Genomic DNA, 27808 nt, shown 5'->3' with positions numbered 1-27808 from the left:
CCCCACCCCGGGACCCCCAGGTGAAAGCAAGACACACCCCCCAGAACAGGGAACCCTCCCTGATGAGACTGGGGACCCCCACCTGGAAGTAGGCCCCCCTGTGTGACACCAGCCCCGTTCAGCTGCATTTATTCCTCAGCAACAGCCCCATATAAAAACATAACTTACGAAAGGGGGGGGGGAGGGGAAGATGGGACACAAGGGGCCCCCCTGCCACAGCCCCACAAAACTGGCTCCCCCCAAAGGAACCCAGGGCTGGGGGAGGCTGGGGGCAGGGAACAGGATGGGATGGGATGGCAACAGGGACCCTCCCACCCCCCCCAAACATGGGGGGGGGGGGGGCAGCTGAGAAGATCCATGAGGGGACACTGGGGACCGTGCCCCCCCACCAAGAGGGAGAGCCCCCCACCCCCAAAATCACAGGACCCCTCCCAAGTCAGGGAGGGACAACACTTGGAAACCCCCAAAGACAAGTGGGGGCTTCCCCTAACATGAGCCCCCCTCCCCAGGACCCCCCTTTACTGGGGAGGTGACACAGGAGACCACCCCAGGGCCATGGGGGTTCATGGGGGACACACATTGCTCCCCCAGCAGGGGCAAGAATTTGGGGCAGCCCCCTGTGGCAACAGGAAAGGTATTTGGGGACTCCCCAGTGACAAGGGGGGGGGGGCAGGGCTACAGGACCCCACCTATAGTGTCAGGGGGGCGATTTGGGGGAACCCCCCCTGGATTTGTGTGTGTGTGTGTGTGTGTGTGTGTGTGTGTTGAAGCCCTCCACAGGGACATGGGGATGCCACCACACACCCCCAGGCTGAGGGAGGTCCCTTGGTTTGATGGGAGGAGGGGTGTCCCATTGTGGGGGTGCCCCCTCCCCATTTCGGGGGTGCCAGGCCCCCACCCTAGCGCATGCGGTAGTCAGTGGAGCAGGAGAGCTCGCAGAGCTGCCCCTTGAAGTCCAGGTCGATGGTGAAGTCAAGGTCACGCTGCAGAGGAACAGAGGGGTCAGGCGTCCCCCAAAACATGAGGGGGGTCCCTCCACCTCTCAGAGGGCCCCCCAAACCCAAAGGGACACCCTCTGTCCCCAAGGCGCCCCTGCAATGTCCCACATTGTATTTAGCACTGGGTTCATGGAGACGGTGAAGACCACCAGAGCTTCCAGCCTCCCCCCAGTGTCCCCAAGGCCCTGCCCTTGTCCCCAAGGTCACTGGTTGCCCCAAGGTCCTCTCCAATGCTCCTCTGTTGTCCCCAAGGCCCTCCCCAATGTCCCCAAGGCCCTCCTAGTATTGCCAAGATCCTCTCCAAAGTTCCTCCATTGTCCCCAAGGCCCTCCCCCATGCCCAAAAGCCCTGTCCATATCCCCGAGGTCCCCCCGCTCACGTTGTTCTTGGCGTTGGGCTTCATGGTGATGGTGCCAAAGATCTCCTCCCCAGTCTTGACGGTGAGGTAGTCCTCCATGTAGAACACAGTCTGCTTCCAGTGTGTGTAGGGAGACTCGGGGCCTGGGGACACCGCAGGGATGCCGTGGGGGGACACCTCTGGGGGTCAGGGGACACCCCACAGGGACACACGTGGAGGCCCCTGGGGTGAGCAGACCCCCCCGGTGACCCCCCAAACCCACAGGGCAGCACCGGACTGCCTGCTTAGCACCAGCACTAGCCACACCCACCCTGAGGCACTACCCCCTTTGCTGGCCACGCCCCTGATCCTGCCCCACCTCCCCACAGGCCACACCCCCTGCTCCAAGGGGAACACCCCTCCATGACACTGAGCGTTTGGCCCCGCCCTTTCGGCTAAGACACACCCCCGAGGTCCTTGGTTCCACACCTGCCCACAGCAGATGAACCCGATAGGGCCCTGCTGGTGGTCCCGCCCCTTCTGCGGCTGGCCCCGCCCCAAGGGGATGCCCCACCCTGCTCCACTGGTGAAGCTGGTTTGCTTGCAGCAGCAGGGTTAGCGACAGAAACCTGCTGCTGGCCCCGCCCCCCCGCGGCAGGCCCCGCCCCCCCCACTCACTGGTGGAGAAGCCCGTGCGCTTGTGGCAGCGCGTGAACTCGATGTTGAAGTACGCCACTAGCGCGTGCACATAGTCGTTGCGCTTGACTTGGAGACAGAAGGGTGCCGTGAAGGTCAGCTCCTCCACCTTCACCGTGTAGATGTCCACCTCCTGCAGGGCAGGGGGCACGTGGCAGGCGCGGGTCCCCACACAGCCTCCTCCTGGGGGGTGGGGGGAGGGGGGGTGGGGGGCAGGAGGCACACCCAAATCTCCCTGCTTGGCTTTCTGGAGGGGCACCAGAACCCCCAAACCTGCCTCCCACAGCCAGGGGAACCACAGGGAGCCCCCCCACACCCCACTCTGGGGATAACAAAGCGCTAAGCCAGCCTGTGACCCTCCCAAAGGGGTTGGGGAGGTCCCCTGTGACCCCCCCAAACCCACCTTAATGAGGCAGGCATTGGTAACAAGCTGCTTAGGGTCCACCACATCGACAAGGGGCTCCTTGATGGCCACGTCCTTGATGCAGGACATGTCAAAGCCGTAGACGTTCTCCCACCCTGCAGGGGGTTAAAATGGCCATGGCGGGGGGTGGGGGGCACACAAGGTTCCCCCTGGACCCCCCCCCAAACCCCCCTTGTTCCTCTACTCACAGTGGATCTTGTAGTCCTTGTACTGCCGGTCTTCTATGGCTGTCACATAGAGCGTTGCCCGGTCAGGGAAGATGAGGCCGTCAGGGGTCTGGGGGACACATGGTGGGGGTCAGCGCAGCCAGGGGAGGGACTGGGTGTCCCCAAAATCTGGCTGGGAAGGGCTGAGGGCAGTCTGTGGGGTCTGGGGAGGGTTCCAGGGGGCTCCCCGGTCTCAGCAGCCACTCATTGTGCACGTGGATGAGGGTGATAGACATGGAGATTTGGGGGGGGAGGCGAGGGCCGTTTGGGGGATCGAGGAGGTTCCTGGGTGGCTCCAGGCCTCCCCCCAGACTCTGCAGATGCTGGGACTGTATGGAATGAGGTGGATTTGTGGGAGCTGCAGAGGGATGGGGGGCCATGGAGGGGGGTTGGAGGGGGCATCCCAAGGCCTCCCCAGACTGACCAGCCACTTGTCACGAGCGTAGATGACTGTGTTGAGCATGGACTCGTAGAAGAGGCAGTAGCCCATCCACTCGCTGATGATGATGTCGACCTTCTCCACTGGCAGTTCCACCTCCTCCACCTTCCCTTTGATAATAGAGACCACTGTGGGGGCAGGTAAGAAAAGGAGTAGTCAGGGAGCGAACAGCTTGGGGGGGCTGATGGGGGGCAGCTGGAGTAACCAGAGCAACAGTTAGGGAAACCGGACAGTTTTGGGGGCACTTATGTGACCCAGAGGGTCTCAGGAGGGCAGTTAGGGGGCTCAGGGTATAACTGGGTGGCACTTCAGGGGGTCACGGAGGTACTTAAGGGTCCTGCAGTTATTTGAAGTGCAGTTAGGAACCAAGCAGGGCAGTTAGAGGGACTAGAAAGAAATTGGGGGGCCAGGTAGGGGATCTGAGGGGGCAGTTAGAAGTCCCAGGGGTATCTGGGGGGCATTTAGGGGGTCAGGGCCAGTAGTTTGGGGTCCCAAGGTTATCTGGGGAGCAGTTAGGGGTCCGGGGGGGCACTTAGGAGTTCTCTCACCATGGTCCAGCTTATTGGCCTTGACTATCTTGACGGCATAATCGGAAATACTGGAGCACTCAATCTATGGGTGGGTGCACAAAGATGAGCCAGAGGCCCCCAAACCACATGGAGACCCCCAACCCCCCCTAGGGACCCCCTGGCTCACCCCGATGACGCGGCGGGCACCAGCTTTGGCAGCAAACATACAGAGAATGCCAGTGCCGCTGCCGACATCCAGCACCACTTTGTCCTTGAAGAGGTGCCGGTTGTGGAACATGGAGTTGCGGTAGGTCAGCGTCCGCACTTCATCCTTCAGCATCTCCTGGGTGGGAGGGGGGGAGGCAATGGGGGGAGGATTAGGGGAACCTGCACCCCAACTTCCCCCCTGAACCTTCCCAAAGTCCTCCCAGTCCCCCTGAGCTGCCCTGAGTCTCCCTGGGCTCTCCTAATACTCCCAAAGTCCCTCCCCAGGCAACCTCATCCTTCAGCAACTCCTGGGGGGTAGCAGGCTGCACCTCAAAACCACCCCTGACCCCCCCAAACCCCTCCTGAGCTGCCTTGAGACCCCCCTGAGCTGTCCACAAACCCCCTCCCGCACCCCCTAAACCCACCTCATCCTTCAGAATATCCCAGGGGGGCACTGGGGGGGGGGGGCTGCAACCCCAAACTCCCCCAGTCCCCCTTAGCACCCCACACAAGCCTCCCATGTCCTTCAGCATCTCCTCATGAGGGAGTGGTACAGATTTGTTGGGGCCCTAAATCTTGACACCCCTCACCCAATGGTATCTCCCTAGAGCATCCCTTGGGTGACAGCCAGGATTAGCAGCAGGTCCCAGAGTCCCGAGTCCCCCGCTCAAACCACCCTTCTGCTTCAGCATCACTGGACAGGCCAAAGAAATGGGGAGAGGGGCCCCCAAGAAAATTTGGGGGGACTAACAACCCCACAGCCCCCCCAAACTCACTAATGACCCCACAGCACCCCCCACAAAACCACTCCTGCCCCTCTGGTGAGCACAGAGGGGGTGGAAGGGCACCTCCCAACCCCCCTTCCCGGGTGTGCCACAGCCCCCCTCAGCCCCAGGAGCAGGGGCGGTTGTGGTGCTCTGCGAGGGTGCCCAGTACCTCATGGATGCCAAAGTGGGCGTAGGAGTCAAAGTAGTAATCCTTGGAGGTCATCTCCTCGGCCGAGGGCTTGGTGCTGCTCTCCCCGGGGGGGCACGAAACCTGGGGGAGAGGGGCACAGGGGTGTGGGGGGGGTGAGGGGAAAAAGGGAGGGGACCCCTATCAGACACACACCCCCAGTAGCCCTGGGATCCCCCCCCCCAAGTCCTATTGCTCGCACATACACAGGGCTGCAAGGGAGGGGGTGCATGGGTGTACAGGGGTTTGGGGGGGCCCTGGAAGTTTTAGGGAGTCCCTGGAGGAGTGGTTTTTTGGGGGGGTTTAAAGGATATTACATCTTCTAGCGGCGTCTGGAGGCTCATCCCGTTAGCCAGGGTGGCTACAAACGTCTAGGAGAGAGGAAGGGAGAAACGTCAACCCCGGGGGAGGCCGGGGGACCCCCGAAACAGGCCGGGGGGGGCCCCCATGGTGGGGGGAGGAGAGCCCGTTGGGGGGCTGGTAGGGGCTTTGGGGTGGTGGTGAATAAATTAGAGGGGACACTGAAGGCTTGGAGGGGTCTAAGGATTCTGATTCCAGGTGGCAGTGAAGATTTTGGGGGCTCAGGAGCCCATTTTAGGGAGCAGTGATGGTTTGGGGTGGGCACTGATGGTTTGGGGGCTCAGGAACCCTTTTTAGGGGGCAGTGAGGATTTGGGGTTCAAGACTCAATCTGGAGGGCATTGATGGTTTGGGGGCTCAGGACCTTGATTTAGGGGGCCAGAGGGGGTTTGGAGGACTCATGACCCCATTTTGCGGGGGCACTGAGGACCCCTGTCTGGGGGGCACTGAGGATTTGGGAGGGACAGGAACCTATTTGGGGGGCCTGTAGGGGGGGAAGTGGTGATTTGAGGGGGGAAAGAAACCCATTACAGGGGGGCTCCAGACCTCAAAGTGGGGGGCAGCTCATTCAGCAGGGGAGAGGAACAGGCAGGTTTGGGGGGGCAGCAGCTCCTGTGTCCACCCCACCATTACCCCACGACGGGTCTGGGTCACGCCTCTGTCACAATAGGACCTCCCAATCACGACACGCCCCGCTCAATACACTGCCCCCCGCCAATTACGACAGGACCCCCTCCAATCATGCTCCCCCCCCAAAACTCAGCCCCTCACAACAGGGTCCCCGCTGTCACGACAGACCCTGCCCTATTGCCCCCCCCCCCCCCCCCCCGCTTTGTTCCCACTGTGGCGGGAGCCGCGTGGCGGGGGAGGGGCCTCGAGGAGGGGGTGTCGGGGGGGGGGGGGGGGGGGGTGTCCGGGCCCCCCACGTGGCCCCACCGCCACGTGGCCCCTCCCCCCACATGCGCGTGAGGCCACCCCCCGCGTCAGGACCCCTCCTTGCCCTCCCCCCCCCCCAGCCTCATTACCCTCCCCCCGAACCCATTATAGACCCCCAGCACCATTACGCCCCCCCCCCGAGCCCCTCATCCCCAGACCCCCGGAGTATTACGGCCCCCCTGGAGCCCGCCTCCCCCCGCTCCCCCCGATTAACCGACCCCTAGGCCCCCACGACAGAGCCCTCACCCCATTATGTGCCCCCCCGGGCGCATTACGGACCCCCTTGGCTCCACGAGTCCCGCCCGCGGCTAATTCTGGAGCCCCCTCGAGGCCCCCCAAACCCCACCTCGGCCCCCTCAGAGCCCCCCGGCCCTATTGTAGGCCTCGCCATCCCCCACTACAGGCCCCTCACAGCCCCCACCCCGGCCCCATTAACCAACCGCCGCCGCCACTATAGGCCCCTCAGGACTCCTCCAGGGCTCCCCCCCGGCCCCATTAAAACGCCCCTCGGCCCGTTACAGCATCCCCTGGGCCCGGTCCCCGCTCACCTCCATGATGCAGTTCGCCGCCTCCGCCATCTTGTGAGCGCGAGGAGCAGCCCCCGCCATCACCGCCCGCTGCCTTTATACTGGGGGCGCGGCGGAGAGCGCCCCCCCGCGCCACCCCATTGGCCGTCGCTCGCTAGAGGCGCGGCCCATTGGGCGGTACGGCCGCCGCTCGCCGCCCGGCCCCGCCCCCACCGCGCGGAGCAGCGGCTGACGGGCCCGCCGGGCTACGATTGGGCGGCGCGATGCCAGTCAAATGGGAAGCCCCGCCCCGGTGCAGCTCCGCCTCGGAGGGTGCGCACAGGCGGGGAGACGCCCATCACGAAGAGCCCCGCCCACAGCAGGCTCCGCCCCTGAACAGAGCGCGCCCGCCGTGGCGGGGAGGACGCCGGCCGCACTAGCCCTCCTCCCCTAGACACCCTGCTCCCCGAGATATCCCAACGACCCCCACCCCACCCCCCATTATCCTTAAAGGGGGACCCAGGGCCTCTCCCCTACCCCCACCCCCCCGCCCCGCCCCTAGCCACAGAACCACTCAAAATCAGTGCTTTTTTAATTATTATTCACAGTAGAAAACCCACGAAAATGCCCCAAATCCCGCCAGGGGAGGGGCGGAAGGGGGGTCCTGGAGGGTCCCAGGACCCCAGAGCGGCCTCCCCTCACCAGCTGGGGGGGGCCGAAGCGGGCCACCAGTCGCTCCTGTGCGTCCAGGTCCTTCTGCACCTTCCACCGCATGTAGAAAATGGGGCAGTCGCGGCTGGGAGGACACGGGGACATCAGGGGGGAGGGACAGGGATGGCGTGGGGGACATTGTGGGGGTGTATGAGGGGGACACTGGAGACACAAAGACAGTGTAGGGAGACACTGGGGACAGCAGACAGGACAGGGATGGCACTGGGGACACAGAGACAGTATGGGGGGACATTGGGGACATCACAGGGGGCAGACGAATGGCGTTGAGGACGTAGGGACATGTGAGGGGCGACGGGGGCAGAGTTGGGGGGACAGGGATGGTATTGGGGACATTGTGGGGGTATATGGGGAGGATATTGGAGACACAAAGACAGTGTAGGGGGACACAGGGGACAGGGATGGCATTGGGGGACACAGGGACAGCATGGGGGGACATTGGGGACAATGTTGGAGACAAAATCAGGGATGCTGGGGACTTCAAGGGGACACGGGAGACCCAGGGACAGCATGGAGAACATTGGGGGATGGTGGGAGGACACTGGCAATGTTGGGGACAATGTTGAGGACCACCACGGACAATGACAGGGGGATGTGGGGCACCTGGGGATAGCGTGGGGGACACAGGGGGTGGCAGCTCAGGAAGGTCACCTGGTGCAGAGGACGTCCTCGTGCAGGGAGCCCTGGCAGCGCTGGCACTGGCTCCAGAGTCGGGAGAAGCGCTCTTCCAGCGCTGCCAGCTGGGACACCTGCGGACAAAGGCTGGCATCAGGGACCCCCCCAAAAACAGAGATCCAGGGAACGCCCTGAAAAAGGGACCCAAGTGTCCAGGACAGCGCCCCAAAAACAGGGGGACCCAGGCATCAGGAGTGCCCCAAAGAGGGGACCCAGAAGTTTAGGATACCCCAAAAGAAGAGGGAAAAGGCATTCCACACCCTACCCCCCGAAAAAAAAAGGGGGGACCCAGGTGTCGGGACACCCCCAAAATATGGACCCAAGCATCCAGGACCCCCACCTCCTTCTGGTAGAGCTCGGACTGTCGCTGCCGGCAGAAGTCACACACGGCACCTGGCGGGGTGGGGAGAGAAACAGGGGACAACTGGGACCTGATCCTGCCTGGGGTGGGATGGGGGGGCAGCTGGCAGCAGCCCCCGGGGGGGTCCCCGTTATTCTTGGGGGGAGGGTCCTACTCACCATGGTGAGTCAGGATGGCCCGGCACCCCACGCAGGTGCTGCGCTTGGTGGCAAAGGCCATGAGCCCCCCGACCTTGGCTGTCAGCACTGTCTTGCAGCGGGTATGCTCCCCCTCTGCAGGGAAAAAAAGAAGGGGTCGGGGGTGGGGGGGGGGCAACAAAATCCCCAACCCCCCCAGAGCCCCCCAAATCCTCCCACACCCCTGGGAGCCTCTAAATCTAACCCCCTCCTTCCCCAGGGGCACCCTGTGCTGTGGGTCCCCAGAGGGGGGTCCTAGGGTGGGGGTGGGGGATTTGGGGGAGACTGGGGGGTATCTGGGGTCACCTGGTGGGTTTTCGGGTCCCCAAGCAGGTTTTGGGGTGCCCCCAGCGAGGTTTAGGGTCCCCTGAGAAGGATTTTGGGGTCCCACGTGTATTTTGGGGTAATCAGGCAGGAGGACACTCTCAGCCCTGCTGTCCATACAGCTGGGACCAAGGGGGTGGAGGTGGGATTTCGGGGTCCCCTGGATGAGTTTGGGGTCCCCAGGTGGGTTTTGGGGTGCAAGAGCATTTCTGGGTTCACCACAGTATCAGTTTTGGGGTGACTCAAGCAGGAGAACACTCTCAGCCCTGCTCTTGCCCAGGATGGGCTCAAGGGGGTACTGGTGGGAGCCCTGGGTGGGATTTGGGGTCCTCAGGTGGGTTTTGGGGTGCCCCCAGCGTTGGCTTTGGAGTGACTCACGCAGGAGGACGCTTTCGGCCCGGCCCTCGCCCAGGATGGGCTCGAAGATGCGGAGCAGAGGCTTGGCCAGCTGCTGCTCCAGGTAGTAGCGGGTGTCGATGGGCAGGTTGTGCTCCAGGGCATAGATGGGATCCTGGGGGGGGGGGGGGGCGGGAGGGGGGCAGGCAGTGGCTTTGGGGATTCCCCCGGCACCCCCCCGATGTCCCTCTGTCCCATCACACCCCCAGTTTATCCTCCCAGAAACCCACTGGTGCCTCATCCCTCTGTTCATCTCTGGACCACCTCCATGTTCCCCCTGGGCTCCCCAGTCCCCATTGCATCCCCCCCATGTCCCCCCACCCCCTCACAAGCCGCCACAAATCCCCATCATGGCCCCCCCGTGTGTCCCTCACAGGATGAGCCCCCCCGACTCATGCCCACCCCAACCCAAGGTGCCCCCCCACACACTCCCCACCTCAGACTTCATGTAGGCAGCCACCCCCTTGGCGCCGGTGACGATGACATAGGGGACGCGATCGCCCAAGCTGGGGGCACTGCCAGGGTCCCGCTGCCGCATCCTAAGGGCAGGGGGGGAGGCACCCATGGGTGGGGGGCACCCCACTTTGGTCACCCCCACCTCCCCTCCCCCAGTCTGGGGACACCCACCTGCAGGTGCCCCATAAAAGTGCCCAGTTTGGGGAGGGGGTATAAGGTGCCAAATTTGGGGGGGGGGGGATCTGTTTTGTGGTGCCCATGTAAGGGGTCTCCTTTTTTAGGTGCCTATTTGGGGAACCCCCATTTCGGGGTGCCCATTTGGGGGTCTCTACTTTCAGTTGCCCATTTTGGGATCCCCCTTTTGGGGTGCCTCTTCCAGTGTGCCCACCCGGGGGTCCCCATTTGCTGGTGCTGGTTTTGGGGTGCTGCCAGAGGGTCCCCCCACCTCTCGGCCAGCTGGACGTGGGCCTGGGGGGCTGCGTAGGCACTGGCCGCCCTCGTTAACTCCTTGGTGATAACGAGCTGCGAGATGTCCACCCGGTTACACAGCAGGTCCGAGATCACCTCCTGCGCGTGGGCCACCGCCCCATCGGGGTCCCTGGAGGGAAAAAGCAGGTTCAGGGGGGCTGGGGGATGCCCACATCACACCGTAGGGTCCCTGCGGGGCAACACAGGGGGGTCTGGGGGTGCTGGGGGACCCCCAGCTTCCCCAGGAGGTCTGAGATCACCCCTTGGAGTCCCTGGGGGAGAAAAGGGGGTTGGGGGCGCTGGGGGATGCCCACATCACCCCACAGCTTCCCCAAGGAGAGGAGGATGGGGGGTGTCACAGGGCCCTACAGCACCCACAGAAGACACATGGGGACCCCCCACCCCCACAGCATCCATGGGGGGCACACATGGGGACCCCTGCACCCCATACCCCATCCACCGGGGACACATGATGACGCCCCTCCCCCCCGCCCCTTCTCATGGAGGGACACCGTGTGGCACACAGTGCTCACGGGGACCCCTCCCCGCCCCACAGGACCACCCTGCACCCCCTCACCGGTGTAGCAGGATGCGGTGCAGGCAGGCGGTGACCAGGTTGGCAGCCAGGGGACAGTTGTCACGCCGAACGGCCTCCAGCCCCTTGCAGTCCAGCTTGTCGTGGGCCTCGGCGCGGGAGGAGAAGCAGAGCCCCGCGTAGCGCTTCTTGCTGATCAGCAGGTATGGCCAGTACACCTGTGGTGGGGCAACCTCAGCACGGACCATCTCAGAATGTGGGGACCCCCCCATTCCGGGACATGGGAACCGTCCAGGGACACAGGGGTCACTGAAGGGACAGGTTTGGGGCTGTAGGGATGCCCCAAGGACGTAGGGAGACCCCCGGGAAAACTTTTGGGACATGGGGACCCTCAGAAGAACATGGGGACCCCACAGACATCCCTGAGGACATGGGGACCATCCCAGTGATGTGGGGGTCTCCCTGGAGACCACCCCAGGGACCCTCACAAGAATGCAGGGACACACCTGGGGACATGAGGACCGCCCCCCCCAGGGATCTAAGAACCCCCCTTGGGGACGTGGGGACCCCCCCGGGCCCCTCTGACCTTCTCAAACTCCAGTTTGATGGGGGAGGGGAAGTGGCTGGAGACCCAGGTGGCCACCTCCCGCCCCAGGGCCATCGCCTCAGCCACCGAGGTCACCCCCAGCCGGCACATCACCGAGTCCGTGTCCCCGTACACCACCTGGGAGGGCATGGCCTCAGGGTCACCCTCGGGACCCCTACATCTCCCCCCCAGCATTCCCAAATCTTCCCGGGACCCCTGAAAACCCCGGGAATTCCCAAATCTGCCCCTGGAACCCCCAAACTGTCCCTAGGACCCCTCCCCAAAACCCCCCCTGGGACCTCCAATTCTCCCCGAGACCCCCAAACCGCCCCCAGGACCCCCCCCAAATCCCCTCAGCACCCACTATAAACCCCCTGGGATGCCCCAAAACCCCCTCAGGACCCCCTAAAACTCCCTGGGATGCCCCGGAAAACCCTCAGGACCCGCCACACCCCTCCCAGGACCCACCTTGGCATCAGCAGGGCAACCCAGCACCAGGCAAGATTTGCCCTCTGGGGCCCCCCCAGCCCCTCGGCATCCCCCCCGAATGCCTCAGAACCCACCCAGGACCCCCAGAAGCCTGCTCAGCCCACCTTGGCATCTGCAGGGAAGCCCTGCGCCAGGCAGTATTTACTCTCCACCAGCTGCTTTGTCCGCTCAATCATCTGGCGCCCAAAGCTGGTGACACTCTGGGGACACACACAGGGACATTGGGGGGCTGTGGGGCAGAGGGGGGCGTAAGGCAGGGAGGGCTGAGGGGCAGGGACCCCCCACCTGCCTGAGGGGTTCAGGGAAAGCCCAGTGCTGGGTCCAAGAAGCCCGAGGGAAGCTGTGTTGGGGACAGCACGTGCTGTGGGGATCTGTCGGGTGCTATGGGGCATCGTGGGGTGCGGTGGGGTGCCACGGGGAGCAGTGGGGCGCTGTGAGGCAGCCATGGGGCTCACCTGGGAGATCTCGAGGCAGGGCAGGCGCCCAGCCTGGGCACCGGTGAAGCCATAGACTGAGTTGGCGCTGACCTTCAGTGCCTGCTGCCGCCCATCCAAGACCTGCCGCCGGAACCCATCCTGCTCCTGCGCCAGCTCTGCCTTCACCCTGCCAGGACCTGCTGTGACCCACAGCGACCCACAGCCAACCCCAGCCCCAGAACCCCACAGAGGGACACAAACCCACCAGGGACTCCCAATCTTCATATGGAGACCCCAAAATCCCTCAGGGGACATGTCCCCCTCCATGTCCTCTCCATGGCCACCTGTGTGTCCCGCATCCCCCCATGTCCCCCTGTTCCTTCACGTCCCCCCCGTTCCCGTATCCCCCTGTCCCCCAGTGTGTGCTTCCACCCCCCATGTCCCTACCTCTTGCGGGCAGCCAGCAGCCCCTCGAGGACACGGGGCAGCAGCCCCTTGCGCACGCTGGCAGTGACAAAGAGCTCACCCGTTGGGGTGCGAATGAAGTCACTGGGGCCCAGCCTGGAGGGGGAAAAGGGGGGGTCACAGGGTGGGTGGGGCACCCACAGCTGCCTCCTGGTGTCCCCACTGCCCCTGATCCCCCCAGCCCCTCCCAAGCCGCACCCAGTGACCGCAACCCTACCCCAGCCCCTGCCAGTACCTCCCCGTGCTCTCTAGCCATTCCAGCTGTTCCCAGTACCCCCCAGCCCCTCCCAGTTCCCCTCCAGTTCCCCCCAGTCCCTCCCAGTTCCCACCCAAAGCGCTGGGGCCCCCCCGGGGGCAGCAGGGTGGTGTAGCAGAGGTTGTGTGCCATCATGATGGAGGGGTACAGCGAGGAGAAATCCAGCGTCACGATAGGCACGTCGTAGTACCTGGGCGGGCACAGGGTGGGTTACAGGGGGTCAGGGGGTGTCACAGAGGAGTCTGGGGGTGTCACAGGTTTGGGGACACACACGGAGCCAGTCCCCTCACACTCACCCCTTGAGGGGCTCAATGACAGTGGCCCCCTCATAGTCCTCCCCCCCCTCTGGCTTCACCACCGGCATCAGCAGGTCCTCCTTCATCGCCTGGGGCACAGGGGGGTCACTGGCACCAGGGGGGGCACCAGCACCCCCAGTCACCTCCCTGAGACCCCAGTGGCTCCCCAGCCTGTGTCCCCACCATCCCTGGTGCGTGCAGATCCCCCTGCCGCAGGGGTGCCCGCCCCCATATCCCTCCTGTGTCCCCACGTCCCCTGTCCCCACCTCATCCCTCCCAGTGTCCATCCCCATGCCCCCCGACCCCCTCATCCCTCCCAGTGTCTGTCCCCATGCCCCCCAAACCCCTCGTCCCTCCCAGTGTCCCTGCACCCCCTCTGACCTGCCGCAGGAGCTGCGAGACCACCTTGACCTGCTGTCCTCGGATCAGCAGGTAGCTGAGGGGGACACCAGTAACACGCGCCATCTCCACATAGTTGACCACCACCATGAGCTTCTCCAGCAGCCGCAGTGGCAGGAAGGCGTCCTTCAGGCAGTACACGGCCAGCCGGCGCCGCGTCTGCTCTGAGCCATTCTGGGGGGACACTGGGGACATGTCAGGGACATTGGGGGACACAGGGACAAGCCAGGGACATGGCTGGGACATGAGGGGACACCGAGGAACAGCATCCTCCAGGCAGCAGACAGACAGCGCTGTGTCTGCTACAAGCCGTTCTGGGGGCATGGGGACACGGGGACATATCAGGGACATGGGGAGACACAGGGACGTGAGGGGACACTGGGGGCCATGGGGGGACACCAGGGGAAAGCATCCTGCAGGCAGCAGACAGACAGCTGGCGCCACAGCTGCTCTGAGCTGTGCTGGAGATACACTGGGGACCTATCAGGGACACTGCAGGACATGCTGAACACAAAGGGACATGTCATGGTCACAGCTGGGACATGGAGGGGCATGGAGAGGACAGCATCCTTCAAGCAGTAGATGGCCAGCTCAGCGAGTGCCATGTCTGCTCCAAGCTGTGCTGGGGACAGGAGCGGACACGGGAGTAGGAAGGAGGGGACACGGGGGGCAGGACAGTCCCCAGAACCTCCCTGGGGTGCCCCTGCGCCCCCCCACAACCTGGAGGTCAGTGATGATGCTGTGGGGCACGTCCTCCTTCTGCTCGTGCAGGAAGTGGAAGCTGACGGCGTTCAGGGTGTAGGAGCGGAGCTTGTGGTCCCGCAGCAGCACCTGTGCATGGCCCTGCTGCACCCCATTGCGCCCTGGCAGCACCCCAAGGGTGCCCCAACACCCTGGCGGCACCCCAACACCCTGACTGCACCCCATCTGCACCCTGACTGTACCCCAACACCCTGACGGCACGCCGATTGCACCCTGACTTAGCTCTGACACCCCAACAGCGCCCGACTGTGCCCCAGTGCCACCCTGACAGCACCCTGCTGCACCCAGCTGTGCCCCGACACCCCGACTGCACCCCAACACCCCAACAATTGCCCTGACAACCTGACAGCACCCACAGCCCCTAAATCCCCCACCTCCAAGTCCCCCCACACCTGCAGCACATTGAGGGTCACCCAGCCCCACCCACCCCCAGCTCCCCGGGGCCCCCCATACCTGCAGCATATCAAGGGTCACCCAGCCCCACCCCGGCCCCCCCGGGCCCCCCCATACCTGCAGCAGGTCGAGCGTCACCCTCCCTGCGGCACTGACCACTTTGCTCTCACGCCGGCCAAGCTGCCGGGACTGGAACGCTGAATCCCGCACAACTGAGCGGCACTGCCGTATGCGCCCCAGGAAGGGGAAGGATTCCACCTGGGGGGCAACGAGGGCAGTTGGGGGGCCATGAGGGGAGTTGGGGAGCAGGGGAAGGGCTCTGCCTGTGGGACAGGTTGAGGAGGGGAGAGGTCAGACTTCTACGGGCAGGTTGGGGGCCGCAGGGTGCTGTGGGGCAGGCTGGAGGGGCTGGGGGGGGCGGGGCATGGGGTGCCATGAGGCAGGCTGGGGGCTATGGGGCAGGTTGGGGGGCACCTTGAGGATGTGGGCACGCTGCAGCAGGTAGGGCAGGTCAAAGTTCTGAATGTTGTAGCCCGTTATGATGTCGGGGTCCACGATCCGGACAAACTCAGCCCATGACTGGAGGAGAGAGGGGACATGGCGGGTGGGGTGGAAAAAGTGATCAGAGGTGTCCCCAAAACTCCCCCAGACCCCCATAACCCCCCCAACCCCAGGAAGGACCCCCAAGAGCTCCCTAGGCCCCTCCTGGAGCCACCCAGGACCTCCAAGAGTCCCCCCCAAGCTCCCCACACACCCCCAGGACTCCCAAGCGCCCCCCAGGGACCTGCTGCAGGCCCCTAACCCCCTGAAAGCCCCCCAGGACCCCTGAGCATCCCCAACTCCCAGCCCCCCTCAAACACCCCAGATTCCTCCTGGAGCCCACCAGACCCCCTGAGGGCCTCCCCCAGGGACCCCTGATCAGCCCCCAGATTCCTCCTGGAACCCTCCCACACACCGCAGGAAGCTCCTGGAGCCACCCAGCTCCCTCCTGGAGCCCCCCAGCCCCCTGTCCCCCCCACTGACCTGGAGGAGATCTCGCTCCCGCTGGAAGCTGAGCACCTGGGAGCCGAGGATGGGAGCGCAGGGCAGGAGGGTGAAGATGGTGCGGAGGAAGGGCTCACGCTCCCCCTGGCGCAGCACCACCCCCGCCACCTGGATCACCGGGTCCCGCTCTGCCTCGGGGAACACGCCTGGGGGCCATGCAGGAACCCTCGGGTCACCCCACGCCCCCTCATCAACCTGTGCCCTGACACCCCCTGCACCCTCCAGCCCCTGGCCCTGTGCCCCGACATCACCGCTGTGCCCCCACTGTCACCTCCGTGCTCCAACATCACCCCTGCATCCCACTGTCACCTCTGCACCGCAATGTCCCCCCATCCCCCTGTCCCTCCAGTCCCCCCCATTCCTCCACTGCCCCTCCTGACCTCCCATGTCCCCCCTCCCCCGCGATGTCCCCCCCTGCCCCTCACCCTTGCGGCCAGCACACTCGATGTCGAAGCTGAGGATGCGCAGGGGTGGCAGACAGAGCCAGGGTCCCTCAGGAGGGTGACTCCGCAGCCCCACCCAGTCTACATCCGCCTCCAGCTGGCACAGAGAGACCGGGGGGGGGTGCCCAGGGGGGACCCCAGGGCTGGTGGGGGCCCCCCGCAACTGGTACTGACCCTTCTCTACCTCCAGCCAGCAGCACCCCACCAGCCCTGTGTCCACCATGAACCTGGGGGGAAGAAATGGGGGTGAAGGAGGGGGGCAGGACTGAGGAGGTTTGGGGACCCCAGGGGGTCAATGGGGGACCCTGGTGGGGCAGATGAGGGTAAGTGGGGGACACAGGGGGGCAGATGGGGACTTTAAGAGGGGAGTGGGGGGGGGCCTGGGGACAAATGGGGACCCCAGGGGGGCAGACAAGGGACTTTGGAAGGAAGCGGGGGAGCCCCAGGGGCCACATGGGGACATAGAGGGGTAGCTTAGAGATGCTGGGGAACAAGTAGAGACCCCAGGGCGGCAGACAGAGGACCCTGGGGGGCAGTTTGAGGACTCCAGGGGACATGGGGGAGCCCATGAGACAGTTCTGGGAGGTGGTAGAGTCCCTTACCTGATCTCGAAGTCAATGTTGGCCTCAAACGGGGGGGCGGGGTGCATCCCCAGCCCACCCCAGCGCAGCCCCTGCTCCAGTAGCCGCCGGGCGGGGGCAATCAGCCGGGGGAGGGCCAGGACCACCCGCACAAACAGGGCCATCTGCCCCCCCTGGTACCCCAGCATACCTGGGGGATGCACCAGGGTGTCAGCAGCTCCCCTGAACCCCCCCACAGCCACTTAGGGGGCTCCTCCTGCCCCACAGTGCAGCTATGCTACGGTTTCCCCCACACAGGTCACCCCCAAACCCCTCCAGAACCCCATTGCTTGGCATGGGGGGGCTGGGGGGTGGTGTGGGGGGATCACTCACTCTGCTTGTGGCACAGCTCCAGGGCCAGCACAGCCTGGCTCAGCCCTTCCTTGCTGTTCCGCTGCTCCCGCAACAATGCTGCATCCAGCTCCCGTTTCAGGTCCTCCAGGTGCTGCACCCCCAAACCTGAAGCAGGGGGACAGGGAAAGAGAGGGGTCATGGGGAGGCCCTGCAGCCCCGGGGGGGGGAGAAGGGAGAGGCAGGGGGAACACTGAGGCCCTCCCACATCCCACAGTAAGCACAACCCTTGGATGAGCCATTAATCCACAGGTGCAACTGGGAGGGGCAGATTTTGGGGGGGTCAGGGGGTTATGGAGGGGGCTAGAAGGGTTTAGGGGCTCCCGAGGCGGGTCCAAGGCACAACCCTTATACAAACCACTAGAGAAGCCCCAGGTGGAAGTGGGGGCGGGATGGGGTGTTGTGGGGGGAAGGGCGGGGAAGGGGGGTGAAGGAGGGTTGGGGGGGAAGGAGGGTTGGGGGCGTCCTTGACTCACCAGGTGGCCCCAGGACGTAGAAGTAGGGGGAAAAGCCGTGGACATGGAGGCAGACGCTGTTGCCAGCTGCTGTCACCCCAAAGACGCGGAGGATGGGCACAGGGCCTTGGGTGGCCCCTGACATCCCAGGCAGTGGGGACCCTGAGGGGGCATGGCTGGGTCACACACTCCCCTGGCAAGGGGTTGCTTAGGTGTCATCCCCTCCCAGGGCACCCATGAGTGCTGAGGGACCCCTGAGGTGCCGCCCTCAAGGACTTGGGGGTCTGAGTGCTCCCCCAGGGGACCCATGGGTGCAGAGGGTTGTCCCATGGGTGGCAGGGGGGGTCCTGTGGGTGCTGACCGATGTAGTGGTCGATGTCGAGCTGCAGGAAGCAGAGGGTGTCGGGCGGCTGCAGAGGCAGGGCCGGGCGCCGCCACTTGGCGTTCACTTCTCCCACAAACTGGCTGCCTGGGGTGGGGGGCAGAGCCTGTCCTGACCCACAGCACACCACAGCACCTCCAGCATCCTACCCTGCCCCCTGCCCCCCAGCACCCTATCCTGCCCCACAGCACCCTGTCACACCCCCAAACACTCCTACCCTGCTCTCCAGCACCCCACCCTGCCCCACAGCCTGTCCCATAGCACCCCAAACACACCTACCCTGCCCCCCAGCACCCCATCCTGCCCCACAGCATCCTCAGCCTGTCCCATAGCACCCCATCACGCCCCCAGCACCCCAAACACACCCACCCTGCCCCCCAGCACCCCATCGGCCCCCACAGCATCCCATCCTGCCCCACAGCACCCCATTCCACCCCATAGCTCCCACACCCTGTCCTCCACCTCACCTAGGGGCTGGCTCTCAGAGGTCTGGGGGGGCTCCTCGGCTGCCAGCTCGGCCTCCAGTTCCTCCAGTTGCGCCAGCTCCTCCTCGAACTGGGAGGGGACCCCCCGCCCCCCCCCCGCAAACGCTTCGCCTGGGGCGGACCCCCGGGCGTCCCCGGCCGTTTCCCCTCCATCCTGTGGGGAAGGAGCAGGGGGAGGTTGTGGGGATGCGCCGGGGCCCCCCAGCAGCCCGGGGACAGCCCCCCCAGACCCAGCACCCCGTCAGAGACTCCCCACCAGAGGCCCCTCAGTCCCCAGGGGCCCCTCAGAGACACCCTCAGGCTCCCCCCAGCTCCTTACGAGCTCCCCGGAATCCCCAACCCTTCAAGACCCCCCCAGACAGCGGGGAACCCCCCCTGCCCCCTCAGGAACCCCCCAGCTGCGCACATTACGCCGAGGACGCGTTCTCCCGCCAACAGCGAAGGGGCGTGGCCAACGGGCGGTTCCTCCCCGGAGATGCGCGGCTATTGGTGAATGCGGCCACACGTGACACGAGGCTTCCGGATTATGGGCGCCGCCATGTTGAGTGTGGCGGAAAGGGCCGCCGGGTACCCCAACCGGCACGCCGGGGGCTACAGCCCAGAGACCCTCCTATACGCCCAGGCTTCTGCCCCACCGGCCCCCAAACGGAGTCTGGACCCCAAAATTCCCAAGTAACCCAGGCACTTGCTGCCCGCCCCCCCCCCCCCCCAAAAAATACTGAGGGGTTCAGACACCCCCAAGGTTGAGTGGAGGCCTCCCAAAAAAAAAATTAAAAAAAATTCCTCATTTGGAGGCCCCAAGGTTGCAGGACACACCCCACATCATCCAGGACCCCAGCTACTCGGCCACCCCCCCAAAACAAAAAGGTCTAGACCCCACCCTCAAAATCAGGGCCCCCAAAAAGCCAAAAACATTAGGGACCCTCCCCAAATCATCCAGGGAACCCAGGTACTCAGCCCCCCCCACCCCCCCAAACAAGGTGCTCAGACAAACCCTCCAAATTGAGGGGTCTAGATAACCCCCCATAAAACTGGGGGACACCCCCCCTCCCCCCAAAAAAAACCCACCCTCCCAGGAACTGAGGCATCCAACCCGCCCCAAGGTTGGGGACTCCCCTCCCCCCCAAAAAAGCCTCCAAGGAACACAGGAGGCTGCTGTGTGCCCCCCCCAAACACAAAAGAGACGCCAGTGAGGCAACTCCATTTATTGGCATTAACCCCCACAGGGGGACCCCGAATTCTGGGAGCTGGGACCTGGAAAAAAAGCAGGGGGGTTAGTGGTGGGGACCCCAAAAACCAGCACACACAACCAGCACCCCCAGGGGCCCCCTCAGACCCCCCAGGGTGTCAAGGTCCCTGGAGGGTGCACAGACATCGTCAGGGGTTTCAGCGCCCAGTGCTGCCATCATGGGGGGCCCCCAAAATGCACCACCACCCCCAAAAAGCCCCCCCAAACTTCCAGCCCCACTTTCTACCCCTATTCCTAACCTCTCAAGAAACCCAGCACCCCAAAACCCAACCCCCCAAAACCCCCAGCACCCCAAAAATCCCACCCCAAAGTCCCTGAAACCCACCCCAAGATCTCCCATCCCCAAAACCCACTCCCCAAATTCCTCCAGCATCCCAGAACATCCAGTGCACTCAAAACCTGACACCATCCTAAGACCCAGCACCCCCAAAACCTGCTCCAAGTACTTCCAGCACCCCAAAACCCGCAAACCCCTCCCCCACCCCTAAGACTCCCAGCACCCCCAAAACCTTTTCTCTACTGATTAACTCCAGCACCCCAAAACCCACTCCCCATTGAATAGCCCCAGCACCCCAAAACCCTTGCAACCCCAAACCCAACACCCACGCCCCAATTCCTGCCCCCCCCCCAACCACCTCCAACCCCACTCCCCTCCCCACCCCTCTGTCCCCCCACAAACCCCTTCCCCACAGCACACGTCATGCTCTCACCCCAGGGTCGTCCCCCCAGTTTTCAGGGGGCTCAGTCCTCCTCCTCGTCCTCGCCCCCCCCTGCACCCCCCTGCCCCTTCTTGGCGTTCTTCCTCTTGACCCTGCCAGGGCGACCCCCCCCATAGGGAGAGCGCAGTGAGAAGTCGATGTGCTTCTGCGAGTCCAGCCGCACGATGAAAGAGGGGATGTTCACCACCTGCTTCCGCACCCTGGGGGGAACCCCAAAATCGGGGGGGGGGGGTCAGCACTCCAAAAAACTATACCAGCAACTCCCTCCAGGCACCCCAACCCCACTGCAGGGAGATCCTGCCCTGGGGAATGGGGATCTGGCTCTGAAACGGTACTTTCTGTTAATGTTGGGTCCCCATAAAATTTGGGGTGCATCCCTTAAATCTTGGGGTACCCCTTAACTGCAGGACCGTTGTTTTTGGGGGTACACTCTTGCAAAGTGTTGCCCCTTCCCTATTATGGAACAGTGTTACCTAGGGCAGGGGCTCCCAGCAGCAGGGTGCTGAGGCTGTGCAGCTGAGCACAGACACCAGCCCCTTTGCAGGGTGTGTGCAGTGAGAGCTGGGGGGTAAGGAGGACAGTATGGGTGTGCAGATTGACATGTGCCTCCCCAAAATTTAGGGGTGGTGTCTGCCAGTGTGTGGGCCCCCTAAAATTTGGGGGGGGTCACCCAGATGTAGACCCCAGCCTCTTTGCAGTGTGTCTTCAGTGAGAATTGGGAGGACAGATGAAGAGGGAGGAGATGAAGCACAGTATGGGGGTGTAGACTGAAGTGTGCCCCCCACAAAATTTAGGGGGGTGCTCAGCAGCATGCAGCCCCCCCCCAGATTTGAAGGGCAGGGGGGTTACCTGTGCTTGGACCCCGTCCCCTTCACAAGGTGTACGGCAGAGCCGCAGTGAACCTTGCCGACCTCGCTGGGGGCTGACCCTCACAGTGCAGAGAGGGTTTGCTCATGCTGTGGAAGGGCCCCTCAGGGTTTGGGGCGGCCCTGAGGGGTGAGGGGCGTAGGGACCCACCGAATGTGGCGCTGACGGATGAGGACACGAGCATGGTGGATGGACTTGGCCAGGCCCAGCTTGAAGACCTGAGTCTGGAGACGCCGCTCAAGGAAATCCTCAATCTTCAGCCCCAGGATGTAATCCAGCTTCATCTTCCCCTCATCCAGCACCCCGATGCGCACCAGCCGCCGGCAGCAGCGCATTCCCTGAGGAGGGGACAGAGGGAACACGGTGAAACATGGAAAATGTGGCACAAAGGGGATGAAATGGGGTAAATGGGGTCAAAACAGACTGAAACACAGGGAAAAGGGGGGCAATCAGGCTGAAACGGGGGGGGGGGGGGGGGGGGGGGGGGGGGGAGGGAATGGAGGCAGAAGAGGGGCAAATTGACCAAAACAGGCAAAATGAGGGGAAGAGGGGCCCAAATGGGCTGGAATGGGGACAAACAGGCCTGAAACAGGAGCAAAAGACAGCAACAAGAGGCAAACGGGCAGGGAAGGGGTGACAGTATGGGAGGAAATGGAGGAAAAAAGGGGAATGAGATGGATCAAAGGGGGCCCGGGAGAGAAGAACAGAAGGAAAGCGGGAGCTGGAACAGGGGAAGGAGGGGGCAAAAAGGGACAGAAACAAGAAAAAAGGGGGTGAAAATATGAAGGAACAGGGTCAAGGTGAGAAGAATTGGAGAAAGAAGGGGGTGAGATGGAGCAAAGCTGGAGAAAGCGAGGGACAAGATGACCAAATGGGACAAAAAAAAAGGGGGGGCACAGTGAGGCAAAGTGAGTGGGCGGTGAGGGGCGTAAAAGGGAGAGGACCAGAAAAAAGGAAAGACAAAAAGAAAAGAGAGGGGACCAGGGCAGGAAAAAAAAAAAAGAGGGGGATAAGAGAAAAGACAAGGGGGAGGAAATGGGGGGAAAAATTGTGGGGAAGTAGTTAAAAATGGGGTGATCAAAACAGGGAGAAAGAGGGGGGAAACTGAAAAAAAAGAGTAAAGAATGAAAAAGGGGTGAAAAAAGGAAGAGTAAGGACAAAGAGTGGGGAAAAAAGCTGGCACCAAAGGGGGGTGCCAGGGAGGAAAAAGGGTGACCCCTGAAATAAAACCTCACCCTCAAAGAGGCGCCGCGGGTCCTTCTCGTCAAGGGTCAGCAGCTCCCGCGCTGCCTTACGGATCTTGGCCAGGGTGAACTTGACCCGCCAGACCTCCCGCTTGTTGCGCAGGCCATATTCTCCCTGGAAGGGAACAGGGGGGTCAGGGGGACCCCCAAAGCACCCCCTCCAATTCTTCAGCAGCCCCCCCCAACTCACCAATGAGCTTCAGCTCCTGTCGAGGCGGGATTTCTCAAAGGGACGTCGAGGGGTGACATAGGTTTTTCGGCACACCCAGCTGCGGGCAACTGGCATGGCAGCGGTCTGTGGGCAGTGGAAGGAGCATATTGTGGGGGGGTCAGGCCTGCTGAAACCCCCTCCCTAAAATAAAAGGGGGAGTCCCCACACGTGCGACAGCTAGCCTAAGAAAGAATTGGGGCCCCCCTAAAGTTAAGGGCCCCCCCTTTTGCGCTGGAAGTTGCACCCGTGACTCAGCATGTGTATGTGCCCCCCATATTATCTAGGGGTTGTGCTGAGCCTTTAACTGGGGATGGGGCTGCTTCGGGGGGCTCTAAAGCCCTAGGTGGTGGTGGGACCCCAACTCCCTCAACAGGCGGGAGGGTCTGACCACCTCCTCATTGGTTCCTTCTAGCACTGCGGTGGGGTGGGGCGGCTCCAGAGCCCCCGGGGGTCCCGGGCACCCCAAAATGAGCCCACTGCCCCGGCTACAGTTAATGCCGTGAAGGGAGATGCCCCAGAACCCCCCTGGGGCTGCAGGAGACCCTCAGAATACCCCGACGAGTGATGTCTTAGGCTGGGATCCCCCCCCAACACGTGTCTCCCTACTCTGCGCATGCGCGGGGGCCGCACAGGCCCGGGGCCCTGCCTGGGGCCGGCTCATGCGCAGAGCGGGCGGAGACCCCCGGCACAAGGCCGCAGGCCAGGCCTGAGCTCGCCGTTCCCCTGACCCCCAAGCCGAGCCCCGGTTCGGGTCCCGCGCTGCCAGATCCAGCCTCACCTCCGCGGCGGCCGCAGTGGCGGAAAGGGGGAGATACCGCCGCCAGCGCCGCTTTATATAGGCCACGCGGATGTCCCCGCCTCTCACACGAGGTCAGCCAATGAGAAGGCACGTTGCTTGCGTACCGCCGGCCAATGGCTGAGCGCGCCTGGAGTGCACCGAGACGAGGAACAGCCCCGTCTGGGCGGCGCCATTGTTCCGGGAGGGAGGGGGAAGCGCGGGGTCCGCCGGTCGGGGTGCTGGGCGCTGCCAGTAGGCAGCAGCACCCAGGGGCCTGGCGGACACCAGGCTGACTGTGAGCCACCAACGTGGCACTGGTGTCCTGGGCTGTGTCACCCAGTATGAGTGGTCAAGGTGGCCTTTCTCCAGTCAGCACTGGTGGGACACTGGGAGGACCTGGTCCACCCCCCATCTCCCAGTATGAGTGAGCTGGAGCTACTGCTGAGACCCCAGCCAGGGACCACCAAGGGGAGGGGACAGCGGGGATGTTGGGGGGGGAGGTGGCACCAGCAAGGTCTCTGGTGGGACCTCAGGGACGTCACACAGGTGGGACTGGGCTTGTCCACTGGTGACAAGGGACAGGGCAGTTGGGAAATTACACCATCGAGGCCACCAGCTGGTGGCCATGGGGGGACCCACCGCTGGTAGACCAGTTCAAGGACATGGTGGCCCCTGTGGTCCCCACCCTGGCCACCTGCATGTCCCCTCCAGTGTCCCCTGTGTCCCCCACTTGTCCCTTCCATGGCCACCTGCACGTCCCCGCCATGTCTCCTCTCTGTCCCCGCCATGTCCCCTCAATATGTCCTCCTCATATATGTCTCCTTCCATATCCCTCTCCTTGTCCTCTCCAGTGTCACCTGATGTCATTCCCCCCCCTCCACCCCCCCCACCCCCCCCCCCGTGACACTCATGTCCCTTCCATGGCCATGGCCAACGCTGTCCCCAGCGTCCCTCTATGCCCCACCCCCGTGTCCACCTTTGTCCCCTCCTTGACCATTTGTTTTTCCCCCCATGTCCCCCCTCTGTGTGCCCTCATGTCCCCCCCACAGCCACTCCCGTGTCCCCTCCAGTGTCACCCGTGTGTCCCCACGTCCCCTCTCTGTCCCCCCCCACAGCCACCTCCGTGTCCCCTCCAGTGTCACCCGTGTCCCCCCACGTCCCCCGCTCTGGCCACCTCCTCGCTCCCCCCCCCCCGCGTCCCCCCTCTGTCGCCCCGTCCCCCGTCTCCCCCCTCGCCCCCCCGCCCCACCCCCCGTGGTACCCAGCCCCGTCGCCATGGCAACCCCCTGCATCCCGCGCCCCGCCCCGCGCCGGGAGGGCGGCCCCTGCCCTGACAGACAGCCCCGGCGACCAATGGGAGGCGGCGGCCGGCGGGGCGGGGCCGGGGGGGGCGGGGGGGGGGGCAGCAGCGCTCCCGCACGGCCGCGCCGGCGGCTCCTCGGCCGCCTCCGCCGCCCTGACCCCCCCCCGGGCCCGCTGCTGCCCCCCTCGGCACCCTCCAATTGCCCCCCCCGCCCCCCTGCTATCCTCCCAGCCCATTTACTGCCTCTCCGACCCCTTCTGCTCCCCCCCCACCCCCTGCTGTCCCCCCCACCCCATTTACTGCCCCCCATTGTCTCCCATCCTCCCTTCTGCCCCCCCCACCCCCTCCTCTAGCCTCGCCATTGTCCCCCGACCCCCTCTACAGCCCCCCCCTCTATCCCCCGACCCCCTTATTGCCCCCCCCCCCCTTCTAGCCATCCTCCCCCCCCAAACCCAGGATGGCACGGGCTGCCCTCCCCCGGGCCGGGCCGCCCTCCCCTCAGCTGCCCCCCCCCCCCGCCCACACCCCGTTAGGGCCCTAGTGGGGGCCGGGATGCGGTGGCCAGGGCCCCCCCCGCTCCTGCTGCCGGCCGCTGCCGCCGCTGCCATGGCCTCGCTCGGGCCCCACGGTGTCCTGGGGGCCCCCCCGGCCCGCGGTGAGTCCTGCCCCCCCAATTGCCCCCCCGCCATCCAGCCAGCCCCATGGGTGCCTGGCCATCCATCCATCCGCCCATCCATCCATCCATCCCCATGGCCAGCCATCTGTCCATCTGTCTGTCCATCCCCATGGCTGTCTGTCCATCCAGCCCCACACTGACCATCCCCATGTCCCTCCGTCTGTCCAGCCAGCCAGCCCTATGGCCATCCATCTGTCCATCCAGCCCCATGGCTGTCTGTCCGTCTGTCCATCCAGCCCCACATCATACATCTCCACGTCTGCCTGTACATTTATCCAGCCAGCCAGCCCCACATCATCCATCTCCACGTCTGCCTGTCCATCCACCCGTCCAGCCAGCCCCACATCCATCTGTCCAGCCAGCCAGTCCCATGTCCATCCAGCCCCATGTCCATCTGTCCCCACATCATTCATCCATCTCATCCGTGCGTGTGTCCATCCCTGTGTCCATCTGTCCCCATCTTGCATCCCTTGCCTGTGCCCCTCTGTCCATCGCTCCCCGCATCCCTCCATCCCCACATCCGTCTATCCCTCGGTCTATCCCTCTGTCTCTCTGTCCTGCCCCCCACCCCCCCTCCCTGGTCCCCAGCCCTCAACCCCTTCCCTCCGGTCCCCCCCGCCTTGTCCCCAGCCTTCTGTTGTCCCCATCATCGCCCCTTGTCCCCCCGCCTTGTCCCCATCTCTTGTGGCCCCCCATCCCCAGCACTCTGTTGTCCCCAGCCCCTCGGCTTCCCCGCCCCCCCCCCCCCGCCCCATCCCTTCATCCCCCCATTGTCCCCAGCCTCCCGTTGTCCCCATCCCCTGTATACCCCTCCCGTGCCCCCCATACCTCTGTCCCCTGTTGTGTCCCCATCCCCTACCCCCCCATTGTCCCTGTCCCCCCATTGTCCCCGTCCCCTGTCCCCCGTTGTCCCCAGCCCCCTTGTTGTCCCTCCCCCCCATCACCCTCCCTCCTCCATTACCCGGCTGGGAAAGGAGAGGGGGGAGGGAACCCGGGCATCCATACCCCTCCATCGTGTCCCCGGGGCAGAACTGGGCCCCTGAGGGGCGGGGGGGTGGGGGGGGGGGGTGGGGGGGGGGGCGGCTAAACACCTGTCCCCACGGGCTCAGCTAGATGGAAATGGCTGATGCGACCCCCCCACCCCTGGGGACATCCCCCTCTCTGAGACACCCCCCATGGGACTCTCCCCAGGCAGGACCCCCCAGCCCCACGGGACCCCCAAAATTACACCCAACTGCCCCCCCCACCCCCATGGGTCCCCCTTCAGCTGCCCCGCCCCCCCCCCCCAGCCAGGGGTGCCCCACCACCGGGACCCCATATCACCCCTGTGGGACCCTCCTGCCTGGTGCACCCTCCAACCACCACCCACAGCCCCATGGGGCCCCCCCCAGATACATCCCATGCCCCCCCCCCCGTGCCCCCCATCACCCCCGGGCACCACCCCCCCAGTCTTCCTCCCCCCAGCCCCGGGGTGCACCCCACTACCTTGGGGACCCCCCAAAATGGCTTCTCCTCCCTCCACCCCCCCAGGGAGCCTGCCCCCCGGGCGGGGGCTGCTGCCCCCCCCTTACGCCGTGGTGCTCATCTCCTGCTCTGGGCTGGTGGCCTTCGTCCTCCTCCTCCTCACCTGCCTGTGCTGCAAACGGGGCGACGTGGGCTTCAAGGTGAGGGGTGCTGTCCCCCCTCCAGCATGCTGGGGGGTGGGGGAGGGCCACCCCTTGATGCACTTTGACGCCCCCTTGCACCCACCCACCCGGGGGGACACAGGAGTTCGAGAACCCCGAGGGGGAGGAGGACTCCGGGGAGTTCACACCGCCAGCGGAGGAGACCTCATCCTCCCCATCCCTGCCCGATGTCTACGTCCTACCCTTGGGGGAGGTAGGGGGGCCCACCCCCCCACCCCCCCCCCACCGGTAAGGGGGGCTGGGGCATGGGGGAGGTGATGGGGAGAGGGACTCCATGGATTGGCTCTTGGGCTCTTGGGGGGGTCAAAGAGGGGTTCTAGGTCACTCAGTGTGTGGTCTGGGGGGGGGGGTGAAAGTGGGTTCTAGGTCACCCAATGGCTTGGGGGGATCCTCTGGGTGACCCAATGGTTTAGGGGACCTCATGGGTGCTCAGAGACACCCCAGAGGCACTGGGCGGGGGGGGGCTATGGGTGTTCTAGGTCACCCAGCGGGTGGTTTTGGGAGGTTGAAAGGGGGTTCTAGATCACCCAAGGGCTTGGGGGG

General features: G+C 64.4%; 4 protein-coding genes and 1 non-coding gene across 7 annotated transcripts; 1 reads left to right on the top strand and 4 right to left on the bottom strand.

The window, feature by feature from the left end:
- Positions 1-113: 113 nt before the first annotated feature.
- Positions 114-6762, bottom strand: PRMT1 (protein arginine methyltransferase 1). 3 transcript variants are annotated; one of them, XM_055808693.1, is made up of 11 exons: positions 6614-6710; positions 5088-5141; positions 4753-4854; positions 3797-3952; positions 3649-3712; positions 3086-3228; positions 2644-2731; positions 2435-2550; positions 2014-2164; positions 1378-1499; positions 114-983 (listed from the first exon to the last, which is right to left on the bottom strand). In XM_055808693.1, exons 1-11 carry the CDS (start codon positions 6671-6673, stop codon positions 900-902), a joined length of 1140 nt encoding a protein of 379 aa, XP_055664668.1. In that variant the 5' UTR covers positions 6674-6710; the 3' UTR covers positions 114-899. The 3 variants fall into 3 exon arrangements, with proteins under 3 accessions (XP_055664668.1, XP_055664670.1, XP_055664669.1); XM_055808695.1 differs by lacking the exon at positions 6614-6710 and adding an exon at positions 5676-5696; XM_055808694.1 differs by lacking the exon at positions 5088-5141 and having other exon boundaries at positions 6614-6762.
- Positions 6763-7145: 383 nt separating this feature from the next.
- Positions 7146-19073, bottom strand: POLD1 (DNA polymerase delta 1, catalytic subunit). The gene is made up of 27 exons (XM_055807668.1): positions 19046-19073; positions 18940-18998; positions 18516-18687; positions 18028-18135; positions 17688-17828; positions 17194-17319; positions 16843-17011; positions 16223-16467; positions 15777-15943; positions 15228-15332; positions 14871-15011; positions 14319-14429; positions 13581-13772; positions 13200-13288; positions 12977-13093; positions 12630-12743; positions 12222-12369; positions 11871-11966; positions 11278-11415; positions 10734-10909; positions 10134-10286; positions 9669-9771; positions 9215-9347; positions 8495-8608; positions 8316-8368; positions 7952-8049; positions 7146-7367 (listed from the first exon to the last, which is right to left on the bottom strand). Exons 1-27 carry the CDS (start codon positions 19071-19073, stop codon positions 7163-7165), a joined length of 3501 nt encoding a protein of 1166 aa, XP_055663643.1. The 3' UTR covers positions 7146-7162.
- Positions 19074-19723: 650 nt separating this feature from the next.
- Positions 19724-22907, bottom strand: RPS9 (ribosomal protein S9). The gene is given in 5 exon segments (XM_055808723.1): positions 19724-19787; positions 20493-20701; positions 21519-21706; positions 22599-22727; positions 22803-22907. Coding segments are annotated over 4 exon segments (591 nt in total). The 5' UTR covers positions 22899-22907; the 3' UTR covers positions 19724-19787; positions 20493-20523.
- On the bottom strand, positions 19857-19950 carry LOC114013077 (small nucleolar RNA SNORD88). The gene has a single exon (XR_003555922.1). It is a non-coding gene; the product is annotated as a small nucleolar RNA SNORD88 (small nucleolar RNA).
- Positions 22908-25424: 2517 nt separating the features above from the next.
- Positions 25425-27694, top strand: LOC129784776 (serine/threonine-protein kinase LMTK3-like). Its single transcript, XM_055808714.1, has 3 exons — positions 25425-25559; positions 27111-27244; positions 27348-27694. Exons 1-3 carry the CDS (start codon positions 25457-25459, stop codon positions 27495-27497), a joined length of 387 nt encoding a protein of 128 aa, XP_055664689.1. The 5' UTR covers positions 25425-25456; the 3' UTR covers positions 27498-27694.
- The last annotated feature ends 114 nt before the right edge of the window (positions 27695-27808 follow it).

Source organism: Falco peregrinus, chromosome 6 (assembly GCF_023634155.1).
Source record: "Falco peregrinus isolate bFalPer1 chromosome 6, bFalPer1.pri, whole genome shotgun sequence".
In the NCBI taxonomy this organism is placed as follows: Eukaryota; Metazoa; Chordata; class Aves; order Falconiformes; family Falconidae; genus Falco; species Falco peregrinus.
This window is presented reverse-complemented; position numbering and strand designations above follow the sequence as displayed.